At 42.8% G+C, this 22075-nt stretch overlaps 1 protein-coding gene across 1 annotated transcript in view; it reads right to left on the reverse strand.

Annotated features, from left to right (window-relative positions):
• Positions 1–427: 427 nt before the first annotated feature.
• TRMU (tRNA mitochondrial 2-thiouridylase) overlaps positions 428–22075 on the reverse strand; it is a 36320-nt gene continuing 14672 nt past the window's right edge. The window contains exons 5-11 of the mRNA XM_083182923.1: positions 19673–19845; positions 16546–16599; positions 16391–16457; positions 15599–15699; positions 10451–10595; positions 9042–9124; positions 428–1481 (exon numbers count right to left, since the gene is read on the reverse strand). Of these exons, the coding sequence (XP_083039049.1) occupies positions 1356–1481; positions 9042–9124; positions 10451–10595; positions 15599–15699; positions 16391–16457; positions 16546–16599; positions 19673–19845 (749 nt within the window). The 3' untranslated portion in view covers positions 428–1355. The remainder of the gene's footprint in view (positions 1482–9041; positions 9125–10450; positions 10596–15598; positions 15700–16390; positions 16458–16545; positions 16600–19672; positions 19846–22075) is intronic.

Here is a 22075-nt window from a genome sequence, read left to right on the forward strand (position 1 = left end):
TAAGTCCTGGAGGGGGGGGACCCCTTTATTGGGGGGGTCCCCACTCCCCCAGGGCCCCTGGCCAGGCTGACTGGTCGGTAGGGAGAATGTTTTGGCCGCGGGACCTTATATTATAAGTGTCCCCCGGCTGTGACATTACCCTGCTGGCTTGTTTGGTCTGGGGCTGGTTCTTAAAATACGGGGGACCCCTAGTCATTTTGTCCCCCGTATTTTGGGAACCAGCCCCGGACCTGGGGCTGGTTGTAAAAAATCAGGGAACCCCTATTTGTCGGGTTTCCTGATTTTTTATTACCAGCCCCGGCTCTTTCAGCCTGGTGCTGGTTACGGCAGTGGGGGGGACCCCACGCCGTTTTTTTTTTTTAAATTCTCCCCCCCCCCCCCCCCTATCTTTACACTGCTTAAACGGGTTTTTAAACGGGTAAGTGGGAATGTGACAAAAACAGCTTTTAAACGGTAATTTACCGTTTAAAGGCTGCAGTGGGAAAGAGTCTTTTGGCTCTTACCCGTTTAAAGACCCGTTTAAAAAAAACGGGTCATTACCCGTGTAGGCAGTGGGAAAGCAGCATAAGATAATCTAAGTGTGTATGGGCCATAAGTGGAAGGATAACAACAAACAAACCCACTACTACACAATGCAATGCCAGTCTGTTTTTTAAACCAAAACATGAACTGGACTGGACATACACATGGCAAATGGGAACCATATTATAACTAATATTCTTATAAAACATGCTCAGCCAATTAATATCTGAAAAAGTCAACTAATAAGTTGGTTTTCATCACCACCACATAAAATCCCTTTAACCATTTTTTTTTAAATTAAACATCACCCTCTATGTGCAAAGGGGGCAGCAGATTTCTCCTACAGCTCTATTGTAAAGTTACACATGATGTACAGTGAATACTAAATTGGTGCCATAAATAAAAAGGGACCACAAACCTTTTTACTAGGCATGCAGGAAACGCTTGGAAGAGAAGGGGCTGTTTAAAAGCAGATAACTATAAAATCACTACTACTGTAAAACAGATGAAAGAACAAAGACTACCAACACAGAATAATATAAACACCCATATATTTTTTTCTTAAAAGGTCTCGACTGTTTTTCATAATTTAAAAAAAGTGCATTGTAGTTTACTATGCTCTGGAAAATATATGGTCTTCAAAATTTTCAAATTCACATACTGTCTAAAGATAAAACAATCCAGCATTGTGTATAGAAGGCCTCCGAGGTAGAATTCCAGTCAATGTTTGTTAGTACTTGTTTTTTAATTAAAGCAGAGATGGTGATGTATCTCACTGAACGCTTCCAATCAGCCAAGAAAGCTTCAGTATCACAGAGCCAGGTCCTTAAACACTATGTCAATAAATGTGATGCCGATTCCGTGCTCTTCTGGCCCAGCTGTAAGGAGTACAACGACGGCCCCAGTCTGACAATTTTACCACTTCCAAGGCATTCCTCTCCTTTATAGAAGACCGCAAACTGGCAGGCAAAGAAACATAAACAGGAGTTGTCAACTTGAAGGTGGATAAATTCAATTTTTCCAGAAACCAAAATCTGATTATTGCAGCACAAAACCTGATGTATATAAGCAAGCAATTTATACAGTGTTCTGCAGATCTAACAGTATGAAATAACACCAGATCTGTAAATTGGCATACACTCATGCAAGCATGGTAAATGCAAAGTGCGTTACATTCAAACATATATTTGGGACTAATGAGAAGAAGAAAATGGGATCCAATGGGGAGTGCATACTCCACTTTGTATATATCCAAAATGTGTGGTCATTTGGAGGTGCTTATGATTACATGCAGAAAATCAGGCACGTATGCCTTTACAATCGCATCGCCTGACTGAGGAAATATGCAGCTCCCGGACTCTAGTGACATATCCTTTCTTTCTGGACTCCATGCTGTAATATCATCTTACCCAACACTGTAGTGGCGTCTTCCTTCCTGACTTCATCATATGCATTTCCTACCTTCCTTACTTGAATAGCATCTCTCCTGCCTTACTTCCTCGTGCCATAATTTGCATTTCTTACCTTCATTCCCAACTCTGTAGTGGCATATCTTACCTTCCTTCCTGACACCATAATATGCACATCCCACCTTCCTTTTCATACTCTGTAGTGGCATCTCTACTATCTTCCTTTATGAATCCATAATATGCATTTCCTTTCCTGACTCTGTAGTGGCATCTCTCCAACCTTCCTTCCCAACTCTGTAGTGGCATCTCTCCTACCTTCCTTCTTGAATCCATAATATGCATTTCCTTCCTGACTCTGTAGTGGCATCTCTCCAACATTCCTTCTTGAATCCATAATATGCATTTCCTTCCTGACTCTGTAGTGGCATCTCTCCTACCTTCCTTCCCAACTATGTAGTGGCATCTCTCCAACCTTCCTTCCCAACTCTAGTGGCATTTCTCCTACCTTCCTTCCTGAATCCATACTATGCATTTCCTTCCTGACTCTGTAGTAGCATCTCTCCTACCTTCCTTACGGACACCATAATTTACATTCCTTACCAACTCTGTAGTAGCATATATTACCTTCCTTCCTTCCTTTATAATATACATTTCCTTCCTGACTCTGTAGTAGCATCTCTCCTACCTTCTTTCCTGACACCATAATATGCAAGTGGCATCTCTACTACCTTTCTTTCATACTTTGTAGTGGCATCTCTCTTACCTTACTTCCTGACTTTATATCACCTCTAGCAGCTTTATGTGGCAAATACAAGAGTTGTCTCTCTAATGCAACAATACATGGGTTCGGTGTGATATCTACCATTGGAGAGGTTACTGGTCCAATACAGAGGGATTCCAAAGAATCCTTTATGCGTATGCATCTTACTGCTATTAGGCGAGATGACTGGAGTACTACCAGTTTGTACTATCCTCCTAAAAGTTAATGTAACCAGTTGTCTTTTTTCTCCCTGACCTTCATTCTCTCAAGGTATATCTTGACTCCGCTCACAAGATCCAGAGTATGCCAGGCTTCCTCCTCCTCAGTCTGTGGACATGGATAAAATGCTGGCAACACAATTTCTTGATTCAGATGAAAATACAAGATCACCTTGGGAAGGGAATCGGGATGTGTACGTAAAACGACCCTTTCAGGGAACATACGAAGATAGGGCTCCTCAGCCCATAACGCCTGAATTTCTCAGACTCTCCTAGCCGAGGTAATAGCTACAAGAAACACCAATTTCCAAGTAAGGAACTTTAGTGAAGACTCCTGTAGAGGCTCAAAAGGCTGCTTCATAAGGGCATTCAAAACAGGTTCAAATCCCAGAGAGCCGCCAATGATCTAAATCGGAGGACGTAGTCTATAGATGGACCTGCAAAACCGCTTTATCAATTCCTCCTCTGCTAGTCTTCTCTCAAGAAGAATATTCAAGGCTGCGACCTGGACCTTGATGGTAGAAACTGCCAGACCTAACTGAAATCAATCGTATCGGAATTGGAGAACCTGAGCAACCGAAGTCTCTTCCAGACCTCCAGGTGACTTCCTCCATGCAATAAATCTTCGCCATACTCTGTAATAGGCCATGAAGTCTCCTTTCTAGCTGTCAGCAGAACTTCAGTCACTTTCTCCGACAGGCCCTGTCGCCTCAATAACCACCTCTCAGTTTCCACGCCTTCGGACATAATAGAGCTGGACTGGGATGACAGACCGGTCCCTAAAGCAACAAATCTGGACTGACTAGTAAGACCCAAGGTTCCTGAGTTGCTATCCTCAGAACGGTAGCATACCAAGCTCTTCTTAGCCAGAATGGAAGGATGGCTATAACTTCCACTCAGTCCTCCACAATCTTCTTCAATACCCGATTGATCAGTGGGAATCATACCCGAGACGTCAGCTCCACCGATCCGAGACAGCATCCACTGCCACAGCCTGCGGTAGAGAATATCTTGCGTAGAATCTCTTCACCTCCCTGTTGGTGTTGGTTGCCATGAGGTCTATATCCGGCATCCGAGACCTCTGTACAACCATCTCGAACACCCTACTGTTTAGTTTCCATTCGCCTGGACAGATCTGGGTACTTGTTTAGTTTCAGGGCGGCAGTTACATAGTGCAGTATTGAGAATACCAATAGAGCACTATGCTGCCTACGTAAACTACGTAACTGCTTCTGGAGCCCTGAAACTACACAATAGTAAATATCCCCACTATCCACGTCATACCACTCGCCACACTCGGAAGTGGGGGGAGCCATACAGCGCCGCGCACACAGCCGGGTGCGGGGGAAGATGCGCCGGGAGCAGGAGGAGCCATACAGTATGGGAGCCGGCAGCCGAGAGCGGGGGAGATTATTATTATTATTATTATTATATTTATAAGGCGCCACAAGTATTTTGCAGCGCCGTACAAAGGAACAATACAGGGAGACAAAACTTGGCATAACATTGAATAAATAACAAAATACAGTACAAATAAAGAGCGCCACAGATCAATACACATTACAGCTTAAATGTAAGTAGTGAGGACTCAATCAACATACAACTAGAGGCTTGAGGCCAATGATGGAGATGAGTATGCAGACGAAGATGGTCACTGAGTGTTGGAGTATAGGAGAGCTGTGAGTGAAATGTGAAGAGAAGTGGGCTTTGACAACAGGAGGGAAGAGGGCCCTACTCGGAGGAGCTTACAATCTAGTAGGAAGGGGAGACAGACAGATTACAAGAGGTGCAAGCGAGTGGGAGGTGGTTAGATAGAGATGTGCCCGGCGGCACACAGCCGGGAGCAGGGGGAGCCAAACAGTATGGCACTTGTTTAGTTTCACGGCGCCGGCTACGTTGTCAGCGTAGCATAGAGCTGCCGCCGTGAAACTAAACAAGTACCCAGATCTGCTTTCTGCTCAAGAAGTCTGCCAACACATTGTTCCTTCCAGGAACATACACTGCTGATAAGGACTTCAGATTCCTTTCTGCCCAAGCTAGGATCCTTGAAGCCTTGTCCATCAGTGCCTTGCTCCTGGTTCCACCTTGATGATTGAGATGGGCCACCACTGAGACGTTGTCGGAAAACACTCTGAGATGTGTTCCTCTTAGATTCTCCCTAAAATCGCAGATCACTCTCCACACCACTTCTGCCTCCCTCCAATTGGAGGACATTCGACTTTCTCTCGAGGTCCAAGACCCTTGACAAACCGAGTCATATGAGCTCCCCATCCGGACATGCTTGCATCTGTGGTCATGATCAGATATCTGGGTAACTTCAGAGAGGACACTCTGGATTCCAGCCTTTTGCTCACCCACCAGATAAGGGATGCTCTGGATATTGAACTCAATCTCACCAGAACCCCTTGACTGACCTTCATCCTGACATAAGGGAGCAGACACCACTGTAGCAACCGCAACCTCCACTGTGCCCAAGGGACAATTCCAATTGCTGAGGCCATCATTCCTAGCAACCTTAGACCAAGTTTCAGAGAGACAACCTTTTTCTTCATGACAGAATGAGCCATTTCCCGTATCTTCAGACACCTCTCCTTGGACAGACACACAGTGAAACTTTGGGTATTTATCAGGGTCCCTAGGAACTGGATAGTCTGTACTGGCTGCAGATGACTCTTTCCTTGATTTATGACCCATCCGTGCTGCTGAAGAAACTCCATGACAAACACCAAGTCTTCTCTCAATGCCTATGCTGATCTTACTGCTACCAAGATGTCGTCCAGGTACGGCCAAACTTGGATGCCTTCTTCTCGCATAAGAGCAATCAGTGTCACCAACACCTTTGTGAATACCCTTGGTGAGGTGGACAGACAGAACGGTAGGCAAGTGAATTGGAAATGACATCCCTGTATGCAGAACCTTAGAAACTTTCTGTCCATCTGGTGGATAGGAATGTGGTTATACGCATCCTTTAGGTCTAATGATGCCAGGAAGTGGCCTCTTCTGATTCCAGCCAGAATCGTTTTCAGAGTTTCCATGTGAAATTTTCTCACTTTGATAAAAGAGTTGAGTCTTCTTAGGTCCAGGATCATACTGAAACCTCGGGAACTCTTCTACACCAGAAATAAACTTGAATAGAATCCTATGCCCCACTGGGCCTTCGGAACCTTTTCCACCACTCCTATGCACAAAAGCTGGCTCAGAAGATCCAGCAGGGCAACCTTCTCTATTCTTCTTGACGGTAGCCGGGACTGTAGGAACCTGTTCCCCACAGGCTGCTGGGCAAATTCTATCCTGTAACCATGTCTGATGATTGAGATAACCCATCTGTCGCTGACAGAAGTCTCTCAGGCATCTGTAAATCTTGTCAAACGGGCTCCCACTCGCACCGGGCCATTGTAGTCATTGTCTTATTTGCCCTGAATGGCTGATGAAAGGTCTGACAAGAGGATCCCGACTGAGGCTTCCTGTTATACTGACAGCCTGGCCTGTAAGCCTTGGCCTCTTGAAACTGTCGTTTAGAAGCTGAGGACACTGGGAACTTCCTCCGCTTTTCCTGAGGTAGCCTCACTGACCTTCCTCCCGACATCCTCTGGATCAAGTCGTCCAACTTGGCACCAAACAACTAAGACCCTTCATATGGCAAAGTCGCCAAACGGTTCTTGGAATTAGAGTCAGCGCTCCAAGTATGCAACCATAGAGCCCTTCTGGTTGTTACTCCGGCAGCCATAGATCTTGCCGAAAACTATACCATATCCAGAGAAGCCTTGCAAAGTCTATCAATGGCCTTTTGCATAATCTCCAGTTTTCTTAATAAATGCTGCCTGGAAATCTTGTCTGCCATATCAGTATGCAGGGTCGAACCCGAAATTCTTAAGGCTCTAGAAACCGCCGCCACTGCTACTCCAGATGTATGCTACTCCAAAGTTGTAGCCGATGACAGATGTAAACTCTTCAGGGAATTCTCCATCCTACGATCCATCGCATCCCTAAAAGCTGCCTCATCTTGAACTGAAATGGTTGTCTTTGATGTTATTTCTGCCACCGCGTCATCTACTTTCGGAATCTAACACCAATTCAGGAGTTGTTCATCCTCAAACGGGTACATCTTGTCTAACCTAGATAATTTCCTCTGCCTTTTATTCAGGTTCGACCATTCTTTGGAAATTATATCTTTCATCACCTTTTGAAACGGATAGACTTTGCCTCTCCTGGACCGGTCCTCAAATAGCACATCCTGCTTCTCTGACGGTCCCGGCTCCTTATACTTCATAGTCTTGTATATGTTCTTAAGTAAACTGTCTACAGATCCAGATTAAACAGCCTGCATCCTTCTTTAATCCCCCCAGACTCTTCACTAGATCCCTCATCATCAAATCTCTCCTCGGAAGATCCGGACTTCTCACTGAAGCCTGCTTGTGATCTGGATCTTTTATTTGATTGTTGTCTAAGGAGGAATTCCTGCAGCTCCAAAGGACTTCCTCATCCAGTCCATTAAATCTTGAAGCATATTCGCCTGACTAGGCACAGGTTCAGGGGGCTGCTCTCAGTCGTTACAGAACACACCATTCTGGGAACCCTTAACAGGCTTATCACAGGAAGCACAATGAACGGTATGCTTCTTTTTAGTGATTCTCTTCCCAGTCTCTCCAGTTTTAGCAGCAGGCACACTACAATGAACATGACAGATACTAACTATCTGAAACAAAAAAACTCTAATGCCCAATAAAAATAAGGCTTACCTCCCAGGGACAGTGTCAGCTGAATGGGAAGGAAGCCAAATCCATGATGCCGCACAGCTCCTTCACACAGCCACCACAGCATTGCACCCAACTGCCATACTTCCGACATGAAGTACTTGCAACCCGGCACCAGAGGGGATGACGTCTCTTCCCTCTCTGGCGGGAATCTCTGCTTGCGCCGGACCGGTCCTTGCAATCCTCCTGGTCCCACAACGTCCCAGCACTGGACCAAATGGGCACACTCCCAAAAAGGGGCACACTCCCACCGGCATGGTCCCTAGCAGACATGGCAGGATTCAGAGGTCACGCTCCTACTCCTCCCCCCCCCCCGCAGAATGAGGTAAGCAATACAAAATAAACAAACCTACTCTGTCCTCTATCTACAGGAGAAAAGACAGTTAGGCAGGAGGAGGAGCGAGGCTATGTACCCAAAGTGGGCAGTCCCAGAGATTTGGTCCAGTCTATCTAAGGAGGAAAGGGGGTGTAACCCATCGTATTGGCTGCCATGGGGGGCGTAGAAGAAAACCACAACCACTATATTTTGTTTAAACCCCTTTAGTGGCAATCCCGAGAATTTTCCGGGCTGTGCCTCAGTGCCCAGTCTGGCAAGCCCGGAAAATTCTCGGGATTGCCACTGTTTAGAGCCGCGCAGTGCTGCAGAGTCCAATCGCTGAACTCAGGCAGCTTCAGTGCTGCCCGGCTCCCTCCCCTCTGTTGCGCCTCCTGCTCCCTCCCCTCCGGCTTTTCTATAGAAGTCTCCGGCGCCGGCTTATGACAAGCAGGGACAGGGCGCAGGGCCGGTGAGGCAGTGATGGGGGTTTTTTTTAGGGAGCACTCCCCATAAAAAAACTCGCCCAGTGAGGAGCGCTTCCTAAAAAAAAAACACCACTGAAGGGGTTAAACGCCAACCACCAGCATCTCTGATCCACCACTTGCATACAAAGGGCCTGATTCAGCTTTGTTAGCAAAGAAAAAAAAACTGCAAATGGGCAAACCATATTACACTGCAGGTGGGGCAGATGTAACATATGCAGATAGAGACACGCTGTGATAATTGCATGCGTTTTGGACTATATCGCATGCGATTTGCGTGCAATGCGATCCGAAGCTACTTTAAAAAGTATGTGCAGCACATGTTTTTTAAACTGTGCGATGGGATGTCCACGGGATCGCGCATCTCATTGCACACTGCAATCGCAGCGTGTATGGGCACCTTTAGATTTGGGTGAGGTGTGTTTAAACTGAAATCTAAATTGAAGTTTAAAAATAAAGCAGTCTAACATTTGTGTGATACATGCAAAAGAAGCCTTATTTACCCTGCAGAGAAACAATATAAATATATTTGCTCTCATTCCATACATTGTTTGTCTCAGACACAAAATTGATTGCTCACCTGTCCAGGTGTCAGGGCTCGTATTGGCTTCACGATTTGTACCCAAACCGACCCATCCTGGTTTAGTGTCAATACACAGACCTCTAAAAGACAAACAATAATTAACTTTAACCCTATGAGTGCCAACATCTCTGTGAGATGTTCAAAATATCCACTAAGAATGCCAGCGTCACTCACACTTGTTCTATAAATTCAAATAAAATATGTTGTGTAAAAAAAAAAAAAAGATATTTCCTACAAAAAAAAGGTAACCATTACAGGTCATTATGATGAATAAAAAGGTTTACTGGCAATTTTCACACATTCTCATAAATTCACTAAGCAATTAAAGGGTTAAAGAAGAAATTAAATATTTTAAAAGGGTAGACTATAAAAGATCCACAAGTCCATAGTAAGATTGGATGGCGAGGGGTCCGACATTCCCACACTGTTGCAGCGGCAGATTCCCCCCTCTGACTCTGAATTAACTCCTATGTAGACAAGATCAGTCAAGCTTCTCCCAACCTCAAATCACTATATATGAAGACTAATGGCAGCAAATATTCCAAGACCTTCAGTACAATTCAGTTTACGACAAACATGTGGATATTTAAATAATCTCCAGTATCATGTGATTACAGGATGTGCTTTGCAAAACTTTATAAGATTCTACATTCACTATGAACTAGACTAAAAATGCTACAGCCCAGACAAGCAGCAGAAAATGGTTACTGACAGACCTGGCTTAGTTTCCATATTCAAGTACAGCTGTAATTATGGTTTAGATGCTTTATTATGCCCATGGCAATTAAAGCTTCTCTTCACCCTCTGAACAATGTATCTACTGTAAAAAAAAAATAGTCTTTCAAACACAATGTCTGAGCTAGGTAACAAGACGTGACAGGCAGCGCATTTCTCAGGGATTACAGAGCGCTGTGGGTGCATTTACATCAAGAAACAAGTCCAACAGCATGATACATAACTCGCCAAGATCTCCTATAACCACACAGACATACCAGCCAAAGTCATCAGGCAACACTTCAGTCAAAGGCTAATTGCAGAGCACTGCGTGCAGTAAACAAGATGTTCAATTTAGCTTATGTAAAAAGAAAAAATATTTAAATATAAATAAAATTATTTTAAAATAGAAATGCCCAAATATCTTAGATTATCTTTATAAGTACACAGAATGCAAAATAACACGTATGTATGTTAGTATAATGGCATCCTCATTTTAGTCTTTATGAATGAAATTCTAATGCATCATCTCAAAAAATAGCCACTTTCCATTGCTTCGCTGAATAACATCCTTCTTTAGACAAAATAAACAAAGTTGTATGTTATAGGGAACAAATTCTACTTGGTATGACAATACACCCACACATATTTCATGTACTGCAATAAGGAAAATGTGTCTATGGTAAACTCACCTAGCGCCATCTGGTGTTGAAACCTAAAATGACATTCTATTATCTTGTTCTGCACCAGATCTGCAGGAGGCTTTCCCGAAAGCCAGTGCACTCGATCAGTTTGTAGTTGGTCAGTGTACAAAGCTGGGTGATCTCTAGATGGAGCCTTAAATAAATAGGAAAATAAAAGAGAAAATACATTAATGATACAAGTCAATGATTACATGAAATCTGGTTATTTGATGTAACTGATACAATGGGCAGTATTCAATGCTCCCAATTCACCGTTTTTTTTACGGCGAATCGGGCTGTTTTCACTCCTTGCGGTGAATCTTTTTTCACTGAAAATCTGATTCACCCTATTCAATGTCGCCGAAAGCGAACAGTGATTGCAGGCCAGTTTTCTGTTTCATACTCGCTGCAATTCGCTGGTGTATTTCAATGGGGTTTTTACTCGGATTCAGCATTTTTGCCATGATTCACCGTTTTGCATTCAACATCTTTTTAAGTGGAACTGGAACTGGAAAGTGATCTTTTAAAATAAAGTTTTTTGTTGCTTTTTTTTTTTTGGTGTCAAAAAATCTGAATTTTTTTTCTGTGAAGGGGCATGCTATTTTGATTCATGTGTTTGAATCGCATGAATATATATTTAATTTCATTTATTTTTTTACTTTTTTTTTTTTTTTCATTCATTCGCCAACAGGGGGCCGGGAGCCGAAGCCGCTCATTACACATTCATATGTTCACTTCACACTGCTCCCGGTTATTACATATGCACGAGCGGCAGCGGCTCCCTACCTGTGTCCCCTGCCAGCTCTCCCGGGGAAGGGGGGGCAGCTTCTGCTGCCTGTGTCCCCGGTAACCCTCCTTCCCTCCCACTCTGGGGCAGGCAGGGAGGCTTCCATCTCCCTACCTGCCGCCGTCCCCCGGGTCCCTGCAGCGTTAAAATTTGCAGTCAGGGGCAGCAAGCCCCTGCGATGTTGAATAGGGTGACAGGGAGGCTGGCAGCGGATGCTGCAGCCCTCCGGAACCCTGCGAATGTGCAGCGAATCCTAAACAGGATTCGCTGCACATCCTGAAAAAATGCATTGACTACTCCCCATGTTATGGGGGATCATTTTTGTGCTGTGCACAAGTAGCTAGACCGTTTGGATCAATTAGATTTGGTTGGCTAGATATTACAATGTTACATGTAATTTATTAAACCCAGCCTGTAACATGACAGGTAGGAGCTGATTGGCTCCATTTTAATTACTTTTTGAAGCTTGATACATCTGGCCCTTAGTCCAATATTATACTGGTATGTTTATTGGCTTCAAGCAAAACAGACATTGTGTGTATGAGTATATATATTCTCAGTACAGTGGGTTTATAATATCATTATAACTAATGCACCATGAACTAGAATATCAAATATATTTTCAATATTCTGCTGTAAATCATGAACACAGAAATCAAAGCGCAATATGATCATATTACAGATGATTTAACTGCTGTAATAGTTATGCTACTCATTATATATAATCACACACATACCACACTGAAACAGGCAAAGACAACCTGACATATATTTGTTCATATAACCACAATTATCAAAATCTACCCTACACTTTAACACACTCCCATTACCTGCACTTCAGGTTCACAGGCCTCTTACAGAGTCTAACGTCTTTATACTTGTAGGTGTCTTTAGGTATGTCAGTACACCACTAGGTGCAGAACTTTCTTGTGTTAACCTTTAATCATACAGATATGTCCACATACATCTCTCCTCCATGCAATGCCTGTCACGTTACACATGAGATTTGTCAGACTCTGTATTGCTTGGTGTCTTTTTTGCAACTTTTTCTGTTAAATAGGGGCAGTACGGATGGTGCAATGGTTAGCATTACTGCCTCACAGCACTGAGGTTATGGGTTCAATTCCCCCCATGACCCTAACTGTGCGGAGTTTGTATATTCTCCCCATGCTTGCATGGGTTTTCTCCGGGTACTCCGGTTTCCTCCCACAATCCAAAAATATACTGGTAGGTTAATTGGTTCCCAACAAATTAACCCTAGAATGTGTGTGCGTATATATCTATCTATATCTATCTATATATCTATATATCTATATATATATTTATATATAGATATAGATATACTGGGGCAGGTACTGATGTGAATGGTGAAATATTCTCTTTAAAAGCTCTGCGGAATATGTGTGCGCTATACTGTTAATAAAGACTTATTTGTGCGTGACTGTTGCTGTATATGCATTAGAAATGGACCGTTTCCTGGAAGACACTAATGTAGCACTGCGTATGCAGATACAGCCACACTCACACACTGAATATAGGCATGCCACATATCATTTTGATCAGTTGGTCGTGCGTGAGATGCCCACTACTGAGTCATGCCATTGTGTGAGGTGTCTAGAAGGGCTGGTTAATGAGAAAGGGGGCTAGATGTATGTGGACAAATCTGTCCATCTATTTATTATGTACTTTATGCATAATATAAGATTACAGTAGGTAAGGACAATATAAACTTTGCTTTGTCTGCACCAATTGCTCAGTATTTGTTTAAAAATGAGGAATTTCAAACTAGGTCTCACCCATTGTCAGGGAGTATCTTTAGCACCTGCAAACATTAATTGATAAACAGGCCTATAGGTGATACAACTAACAGTGTAAAGATATTTGTAAACTTACTTTGCGTCTTGGGATAATTATTGTGTTGGGATTTTTTTTTTTTCAAAGTGGAAAAACCACCTATGCAAGTTAGAGTCTCCCAGGTCTACAATACAATTCAGGTATATGGTGCTCGAAGTGCTCCACAACTTATGTAAGTACCTTATAGTCCCTGAGTCTTTCCTAAATGGAAGCCCTGAGCAGGTTTTACCAGTTACGCCAGAAATTTGACAGCTTCCCAGAACCAGTGGTCTTCACCATCCTAACCACAGTGACTGCATTAGGGACGGACAGACAGACACAATGCTGTGCAAAAGTTTTAGGCAGGTCAGGAAAAAAATGCTGCAAAGTAAGAATGCTCTCGAAAATAGAAGAGTATTTTTTTTTTAATTAACAAAATGCAAAGTGAGTGAACAGATGAAATCTAAATCAATATTTTTACACATGCCTAAAACGTTTAAGGCCCCCATACACTATGCGATTTTCAGCCGATTTCGGCCCTTTGGGCCGATAAATCGGGTGAAATTGGCCCAAAATCTCATGTGTTTGACATCTGATCTTATGCGCGGTCCCACGCGCATCGGATCGGATCACGGCGTCGGACCTACAGAACATAAGATATATCGGAATCTGAGCCATCATGGGTACTTTTTAGCACCCACGATGTTCAGATCCGATATATCTTTATATACAGCCCCCCTGTCAGCGCCCCCCCCCCGCGCGCATTGACGGCTCCCAGCCAATCAGCGGCCGCCCAGTCTTTTGAATAAGATTTCTTTCTATTCTCCTGCCGCGCCGACAGGCTATGCTCTAGCTATGCTATACGCTGCTAGTAAGACAGGGGGGCGCTGCGGGGGACACAGAGTTGGCAGTAACAGAGCCGGGCAGGAAAAGCTGTCAGCGCTGGAAAAAAAAGCCCATACAATGAATGGGCAGCCTGTGATTGGCTGAGCGCTCTCTCAGCCAGTCAGCAATTGGCTGAGAGAGCGCTCAGCCAATCACATGCTGCCCATTCATTGTATGGGCTTTTTTTTCCAGCACTGACAGCTCCCGCCTCCCCCGGCTCTGTCACTGTCCCCCGCAGCGTCCCCTGCACGCTGCCTTAGCAGCGCCCCCCACCAGCAGCCCTGTTCTGCAGCCCCCCCCCCCCTGCTCCCCGGGTTTATATGTGATAAATCGAGACGATTTATCACATGTAAAAAATGGCACATCAAGTGCCAATCTTATCAAGCTCCCCGGGGAGCTGCCGGGGAAGCTCAGGGGAAAGTCGGGGGCGACTTGTCCTCAGGACAAGTCACCCTAGTGTATGGGGGCCTTTACACAGTACTGTATATGGGATGGGTTCAGCATGCCGGAAAGGCTGCAGGGAGGAGAGTCAGGATTAGACACTAAAATGAGGGAGTAGATAGTATATTTTATATCTACTATAGTAGATATAAAACCGCAGCCGCAGCCCCCATAGACCAATTCACCAAGCAGCCTGGCCCCGCTAGGATAGGCACATCCCGACAACCACTGGAGAAAATTCAAACCAGAAAGTAGTGTAATTAAATTAGGTTATTACACTGCTTCTACCTTTCCGGCCACATGGGCTCCTGGCAAAAGGAGGTTTCTGTTAATTGGTGTAAAAAATAAATTTCCACTTTATTAAAAATATGTATTACACCAGCATTAAAAATGTGGGTACTTGTGTAGTTTCATGGCGCCGTGCGTCTGAGTCCCCTTGCGGGGCTCGCTTCGCTCGCCCACGCTGCGGGCTCAGTGGCTCGCTACGCTATTTAAAATCGACTCCATGCCAACATGGATAGTGGAGGTATGAACTATCCATGTTGGCATGGAGTTAAGTTACTTTTTTGGACATATTTCGTGGCGAGTGTACGCCATGCTGGCGCCGTGAAACTACACAAGTACCAAAATGTGTAGTGGATTGTGATATATATGGATTTAACCAACCTCCTCTATGGTAGTTCCATACTTCAAAAAGTCAGTGTGAAAAGTACAGTAAGAAAACAAGACACCAATGGTGAAATGTAATAGAATGAGAGGTTCAGAAAGTGAGAGATTTGGTAAGAAATCTCTAGGTTTTTTAAAGCGGCAATCATTTATACTGCAAAAATCAAACTTGTTTTGCAGTGTAAATGATTGCGGCTTTAAAAACCTGGAGATTTCCTACCAAGGACCAGATTCTATAAGCTTCAAAAGTGATAAAATGGAGAGTGATAAACAGCCAGCCAATCAGCTCCTGCCTGACATTTTTCAAACACAGCCTGTGACATGGCAGGTAGGAGTTGATTGGCTGCATGTTTATCACCCCGGAATTTTTCACTTTTGAAGCTTAGAGAATCTGGCCCCAAATCTCTCACTTTTTGATTCTCTCATCCTATTACATTTCCCCCAAAAGTTACTAACACTATATAAGATGAACAAATGCTATTCAAAAAGTTAGAAAAGGGTCTAAACTTGTAGCCTTTTTACAATGACATGAAAAATATACTTACTACAAAGACCTCCCCCGTGGTCACATCTTTATCCACAATGAACCATGCATTTCTTTTACCGCCTATTCTTGCCCTCTGGCCCAACGTGAACAAAAACCATCCTAGAAACAAGTTAAATGGATTTTTTTTTACTTTGCGAACTTTCACGTCATGTATAAAAATATCTAACACCAAATGGAGGATAACCACCTATAGTCCAAATTTCTATATAGATTTTTCTTCTTTACTCAAGTGAATTTTTTAACAGCACTATAAGATTATATAAGGTTTTAAAATAAAAACATATGAAATACAAGGATCTCATGCAGGGATGCATCCATTGTTAATAGGGGAGATTGTGTTTCTGTGTCCTGATACAGAGCATTGTTCTGAGGAACAGCAGACTCCACAGGAGAACAATTCTATTAGCATCTCATTTACCAGAAAACACATGCTCTCGGGAAAGGTCTGCCCCTGTGGTCATCCAACTATTGCAGACCGCAAATACCGTGCATTTTCATCAACACAACATGATACCACAATTTGTCATTGTTTTTTGCTGAAAGTAGTACATATTCCATTACATATTACCATAGTTTTGTAGATTGTGCATTTGTTTAATACATAGTATAATAAATGATATAACGGTGGTCATTTGTCAAAAACTGTGCAACATCAACTATATAGCGTAAGACTGTATGCAAATTATCTTTGCATGTTACATCGTAGAAATTGTAAACTACATATACCAGAGTAAGCAGTTAAACCAATTATACTGTGAAACAGATAGAGCAATATAAACACAGTAGTCACCTTTGTGTGTGCCTATGATTTTACCATCTTCAATTGAAACAAAATTTCCAGGCTGAGGCTCTAAATACTAAAAAAAAAAAAAAAAGTTAAAAAAAACAGCTATAAACAGGCAGCCTAGCTACTACATTTCACTTGTAACTCCCAATATAACTAACCTCGAGGACGAACTTTTCAAAATTTCGTTCACCAATGAAACATATTCCCATGCTCTACAGAGAGAGAGAGATCTGAAATAAGTATTTCAAAATATATAAATATTGCTATTAACAAATAGCTAATTAAGCAGTGCACCAGCTATATCTAAATGAGGGTTAAGCAGCAGACAAATTATATATTATATACACACACACACACCTACTGCAGATAGATATAGATAGTAACAAAAGTAATAGTTGAGCCCTTTGAGTGTTAAGTGAATTTGTCAAAATATGTGTAAAAATTGCCTAGCAAACATTTGTATTCATAATAACCTGTAATGTTTTCCTTATATAGGAAATATAATCTTTTTTTGCTGAACCACTAGCTGTATTTTTAGATGGGTGTGGGTATATAACTGTGGGTAATGGTCTCTCCATGGCTATACAATTAGTCCCGATAAGCCAACTGGGGCCATGGCTTACATAGGATTTTGTTTCACCTACCACAGGCAGGCAAAATCTAATCCCCAGAAGTAGCCAAGTGTTTGAGTGAAAACACAGGTTTCACTGAACAGGTGTGTTTTCGGGAACAAATGTATTTTTTTCCCCAGCTGACCAAATTGCATAGTACCCCCCAAAAAATGTTATCAGTGAAACATTGGGTAAATGGCAAAAAACTTTTTTGCTCCCAATCTTTTTAGGGGGGCTCCTTTTGTCAGAAGGGCACAGACAGCATTAGATTCAAACAATTACATCCAGTGCTATTTTTCAGCAGGAACCAGCAGGAACTCAGTTCCTGAACCTCCAATTAAATATGACATCATCAGGAACTGAAAATGTACTTTTCATAAGATAAGTTTTATTTTAAAGTCACCTGTGAGTGCCTTTGTTTCTAAATACAATATATATATATATATATCTATCTCTCCCTCCCTATCTCTATTATATATGTTATTTTTTATTCAATTGATCCGCCCCCAGACCTGGAGTTCCTGAACCTATTTTTCCAGAAAAATAGTACTGATTACATCCATAAAGTTTTAAAAATCCAGTGACCCTGCTTCTCACTATACTGCTCACCCAGCTAGTCACTGGTCAGCTTGTTCAGTGTCGCTCTCCCCACCCCAGTTTACATACACCTGCTCCCTCCCAAGCACTACTGTCTAAATCAGTGATGGCTAACCTTGACACGCTAGATGTGGTTGAACTACACATCCCAGCATGCCCTGCTACAGTTTTGCTATTTGGCCATGCTGAAACTGATGCAGGGCATGCTGGGACGTGTAGTTAAACAACAGCAGGAGTGTCAAGGTTAGCCATCACTGATCTAAATATTCACACACATGTGATGCACCTGTAAAACAGGGCACTCCAATTCTGTGGCTGGCTGAATTTAAACCTGCATTTCACCTCATTGTAAGCAGCAAGAAAAACTGTGAAATTCAGGAGTGTTGCGGTTTAATAGGATAGTGTTTCAATCCCACCTAAGAACACCTACTAAATGCCCTTCTGGCACACTACTTTGTTTTAGGGTCATCAATCCAAAATGAAGGTAAAGCTCAAGTACTTTATTTTAACCACAAGATGTACTTTGAAGACACAAACTTACATTTTAAAAAGAGTTTACAATGTGTGTACAATGTGGCCCAAAAATACAAGAAACCATCCTGTTGCATAGATTTGTCCTTATTCTACATACAGAAAATCAGGTACTTGTGTACTAGCACAGCGCCTACGATAATTAGTCGCCCGATTTTTTTTATCGCATCCCATGCCATACACCCGATGGCATGCGATGCGATGAGATTTTGACCCATATACGATATTAAATTGTATAAGCATCCTAATGGGTGCTTACAATGCTTAACTGCACCCCCACGCCACCCCCCAAGTATAAACGTGAACCCGAAGCGTGGCGGGCGCAGCGAGCCCGCGTGGGGCGGCGGTACGCGTCCTACGACCTTTTCATACCCCCACTATCCACGTCGGTGTGGAGTTGTTTTTATAAAGTGTGGCGAGCGCAGCGATCCACCGAGCCCGAAGCGTGGCGAGCGGGCGCGGATACCTGTGAAGCCCGCGAGGGGACGCGGATACCTATGAAGGTATCCGCGTCCGCTCGCCACACTTCGAGCTCGGTGTCTCGCTGTGCTCGCCACACTTTATAAAATCAACTGGGGGTATGAAAAGGTCGGAGGACGCGTACCGCTGGGCTCGCCACGCTTCGGGTTCACGTTTATACTTGGGGGGTGGCGTGGGGGTGCATTTAAGCATTGTAAGCACCCATTAGGGTGCTTATACAATTTATAGTCGCATCCCATCGCATTGAATGCCATATACAATGCCATACAATTTTAAAATTGTATGCCATTGTAGAACATCGGCCGATATCGCATCGCATGCGATATGGTCTGCGATGCGATGGGCGCCGTGCTAGTACAGAAGTACTGAAAATCATACATAGGCCAAGCTGTGGTTCTAGCAAGTATGCTGCAGCCTCACAGGTAGATGTATTATACCCACACATATTGTGCAGGTTTAACCCTTCCCGTTTCACCTCTTTACAGAAGGGAATCAAGAAGAGGCAACAATGAGATGTATTAACATCTCAGATGCTGGGCTGGGGGAGTGAAAACTCCCTCCTCCGACACCTGTCAAATCCACCATCAGCACCTCAGCCTAGTACTGATGTGCTGTGTCTCACCCATCATATAACGTGTGCTTTCCCCATAAGTGTTTTTTACATCTATCCCCAGATGATGCATAATTCCTCACAGTGTCACAAGCACTCAAGGAATTAATATATAGTTACAATTAAGTGCAGTCTCTACAAGTACTTTTCTCCATTGGGATTGTGAACATGAAAGTGGCAGTGATGTCACTTCAATACATGCTCCAATCACAAGGACCCACCAGGGTTTAAGTACAAGTAGAGAGGGGAGTCACATGACAGAACAAAGAAAAAATTAAAATGTGGGCTGGTTGAGAGCTTTACATAGTCAATGTGAGCAAGTGCATGTGTACAACTGGGGTGTTTGGCCAAAATCCTTAATCTCCTCTCAACTGTTTATTCCAAAATGCCCATCAAGGTACCTGGATTAATAACTTCAAAATCTAAAAGAAAAAAAAAAAAAGAAGAAAATCTTGCCTCTTTTCTGTTTAAAATATGCTGAAATCCAGCTTCTGCCGCAATTTGCTTTACATAGCCTTTTGTCAATCCTCCAAGCGGAAATAAAGTTTTCCTCAGCGCATTTTGTGATATCTGGCTGAGGAAGAAAGTCTGGTCTTTCACGTGGTCCACAGCTTGTAGAAGCTTCACATCTGTTACAAAACAGAAGCAACAGTGTATGCATGGTTATACAGAACATTAAACATTATGTCCATGAAATATAGGTCAAAACACATGAAACTTAAACTTCACATAAGCACTAACAGTTTAGAACATCAGTTTATGCTGTAAAAGAACACAGTATATTGTGTGATAATTGAAAAATATTATTGCGTATCGATTTCCAACATGTGCAAACATTGAACATATATGGAAAAAATAACCCCCAAAAATATATTGTAATACCAGTCACATGTAACATGAGTCAATGCAACATGGGTAACGCAAGTCACAGAATTTTCTTGCCCAATCTGAAAAATGTAATACATATTCACAGGGCTATTCATTCCTGTGGATTCTCCAGGTTTGAGTATTTTGTAGCAGAGCCCTTTGAATGGGGACAAAAATGTAAAGTGAGTCACACTCATATGTAACATGAGTCACATCTCAAAATGGATTTTAAGTATAGTTTGGTTAACATTCCGGGGTTTTTGTTTTTTGTTTTTATGTAATCATACATATTGGGGGAAATTTAATAGGATGAGAGTTTCAGAAAGTGAGAGATTTGGTAAGAAATTTCTGGGGTTTTTAAAGCGGCAATCATTTACAGCGCAAAACCAGTTTGATTTTGCAGTGTAAATGATTGCCGCTTTAAAAAACTGGAGATATTATACCAAATCTCTCACTTTCTGAATCTCTTATCCAATTACATTTCACCCTTAGGGTCTTACAAGTGTATAGTATAACAATCAGGTTTAAATAAATATAAAAATCCACTTAGTTTTTGAGTCAGACATATAAAACAAGAAAAACTAACAAGAAAAGCCCCTAGTACACACTAGACGATATAATGAGCGATATCGCACATTTTGGCCCTTCTGAGCGATATCGTTCATTATATCGCATAAGTAGGTCGTTACTGACCCCCTCTGTCTTCTGTGCACGTACAGACCAGGGAGCAGACCATTAAGATTAATCCTCGTCGGTTGTCTGAACGGAAGCAGCCATTTGGGGGTGGACACCTGATGTTTTTTAAGTGGGTCTGAAAAGAACAACTGCATGCCCAGGCCTTTTGAAGGAGGGTCTGTGACATCAGTGATGACCACTTCCAGCCTGTCTCAGTCACAGATTAGTGGAAACCTCAGACTTACGCCCTGTACACACACATCGGTTTGCTTTTGATTCAATGTTAGAGTCAATTTTCTAAAGTAGATTTTTCTGTTTGATTTTGAGAAAACAGAAGCACGCATCAAATTGAATGTAGATCGAAAGTGACACAAACACCATTCGATTTAGTTTAGGATTCGATTTTGCTTCTATAAATCCGAAAATAAGCATATCTGTCACTTTTCATGTAATTTTCTGTAAACTGAATATAATGGGTTAAATCAGGGCTGGGCAATTGCGACCCTCCAGATGTTGAGGAACTACACATCCCAGGATGCTTTGCATTAGTTTTGCTATGTGGACATGCTGAAACTGATGCAAGGCATGCTGGGATGTGTAGTTCCTCAACATCTGGAGGGCCGCAATTGCCCAGCCCTGGGTTAAAGGATAGGAGAATATATGTAGAAGTTATTTCTTTTTTTTTGTAATGTGCAAATGGGAGCTGCATGTGTTTTTTTCCCCAGATTTGACTATACTCACCTGAAAAATCACTGTACAGTAATTCTAATGTACCCAAAAATAATGTTGACTCTTTTCTACTGCAATACACTGGCTATCATTAAACCATCATTATCAAAATTTGTGTGCGCAACCCTGGGAAAGAATGTAAAATAAGTGACTGAACACAGCATGGCAAAGAGCTCAGATGCAACAGCTTGTTTATGAGCAACTGCCCTACCACTAAGCTAACATTCCATGTAACAGACAAGGTTACATGGGGTGAAATTCAGCCATTTTCTGAGCGATGTTACGGAATTGCTCAGAAAATTCCTGAAAACACATGTAAATCGCTGTATGTGTAGTCCACACAGCGATTTAAATGCACGGCCCCGCCATTCTGAATCCGGTCGCGATTAATAACCTGCGCGCAGGTTGGGGCCAGTGTTCTCAATGGAGAACATTGACCCGGACACCTCGCTCAGCCCACAGTGCTCTGGTTTGTCTTTATAGCTCATCCGGCCTCCAGAAAATACGGAGCAGTGCTGTATATAGAAGAAGCAGGTGCATCCCTTAGTAGCAGCGGCACAACTGTGTAAATGGAGAAACCTGCAAACA

This window comes from Crinia signifera, chromosome 4 (genome assembly GCF_055691185.1).
Source record: "Crinia signifera chromosome 4, ASM5569118v1, whole genome shotgun sequence".
Lineage (NCBI taxonomy): Eukaryota > Metazoa > Chordata > Amphibia > Anura > Myobatrachidae > Crinia > Crinia signifera.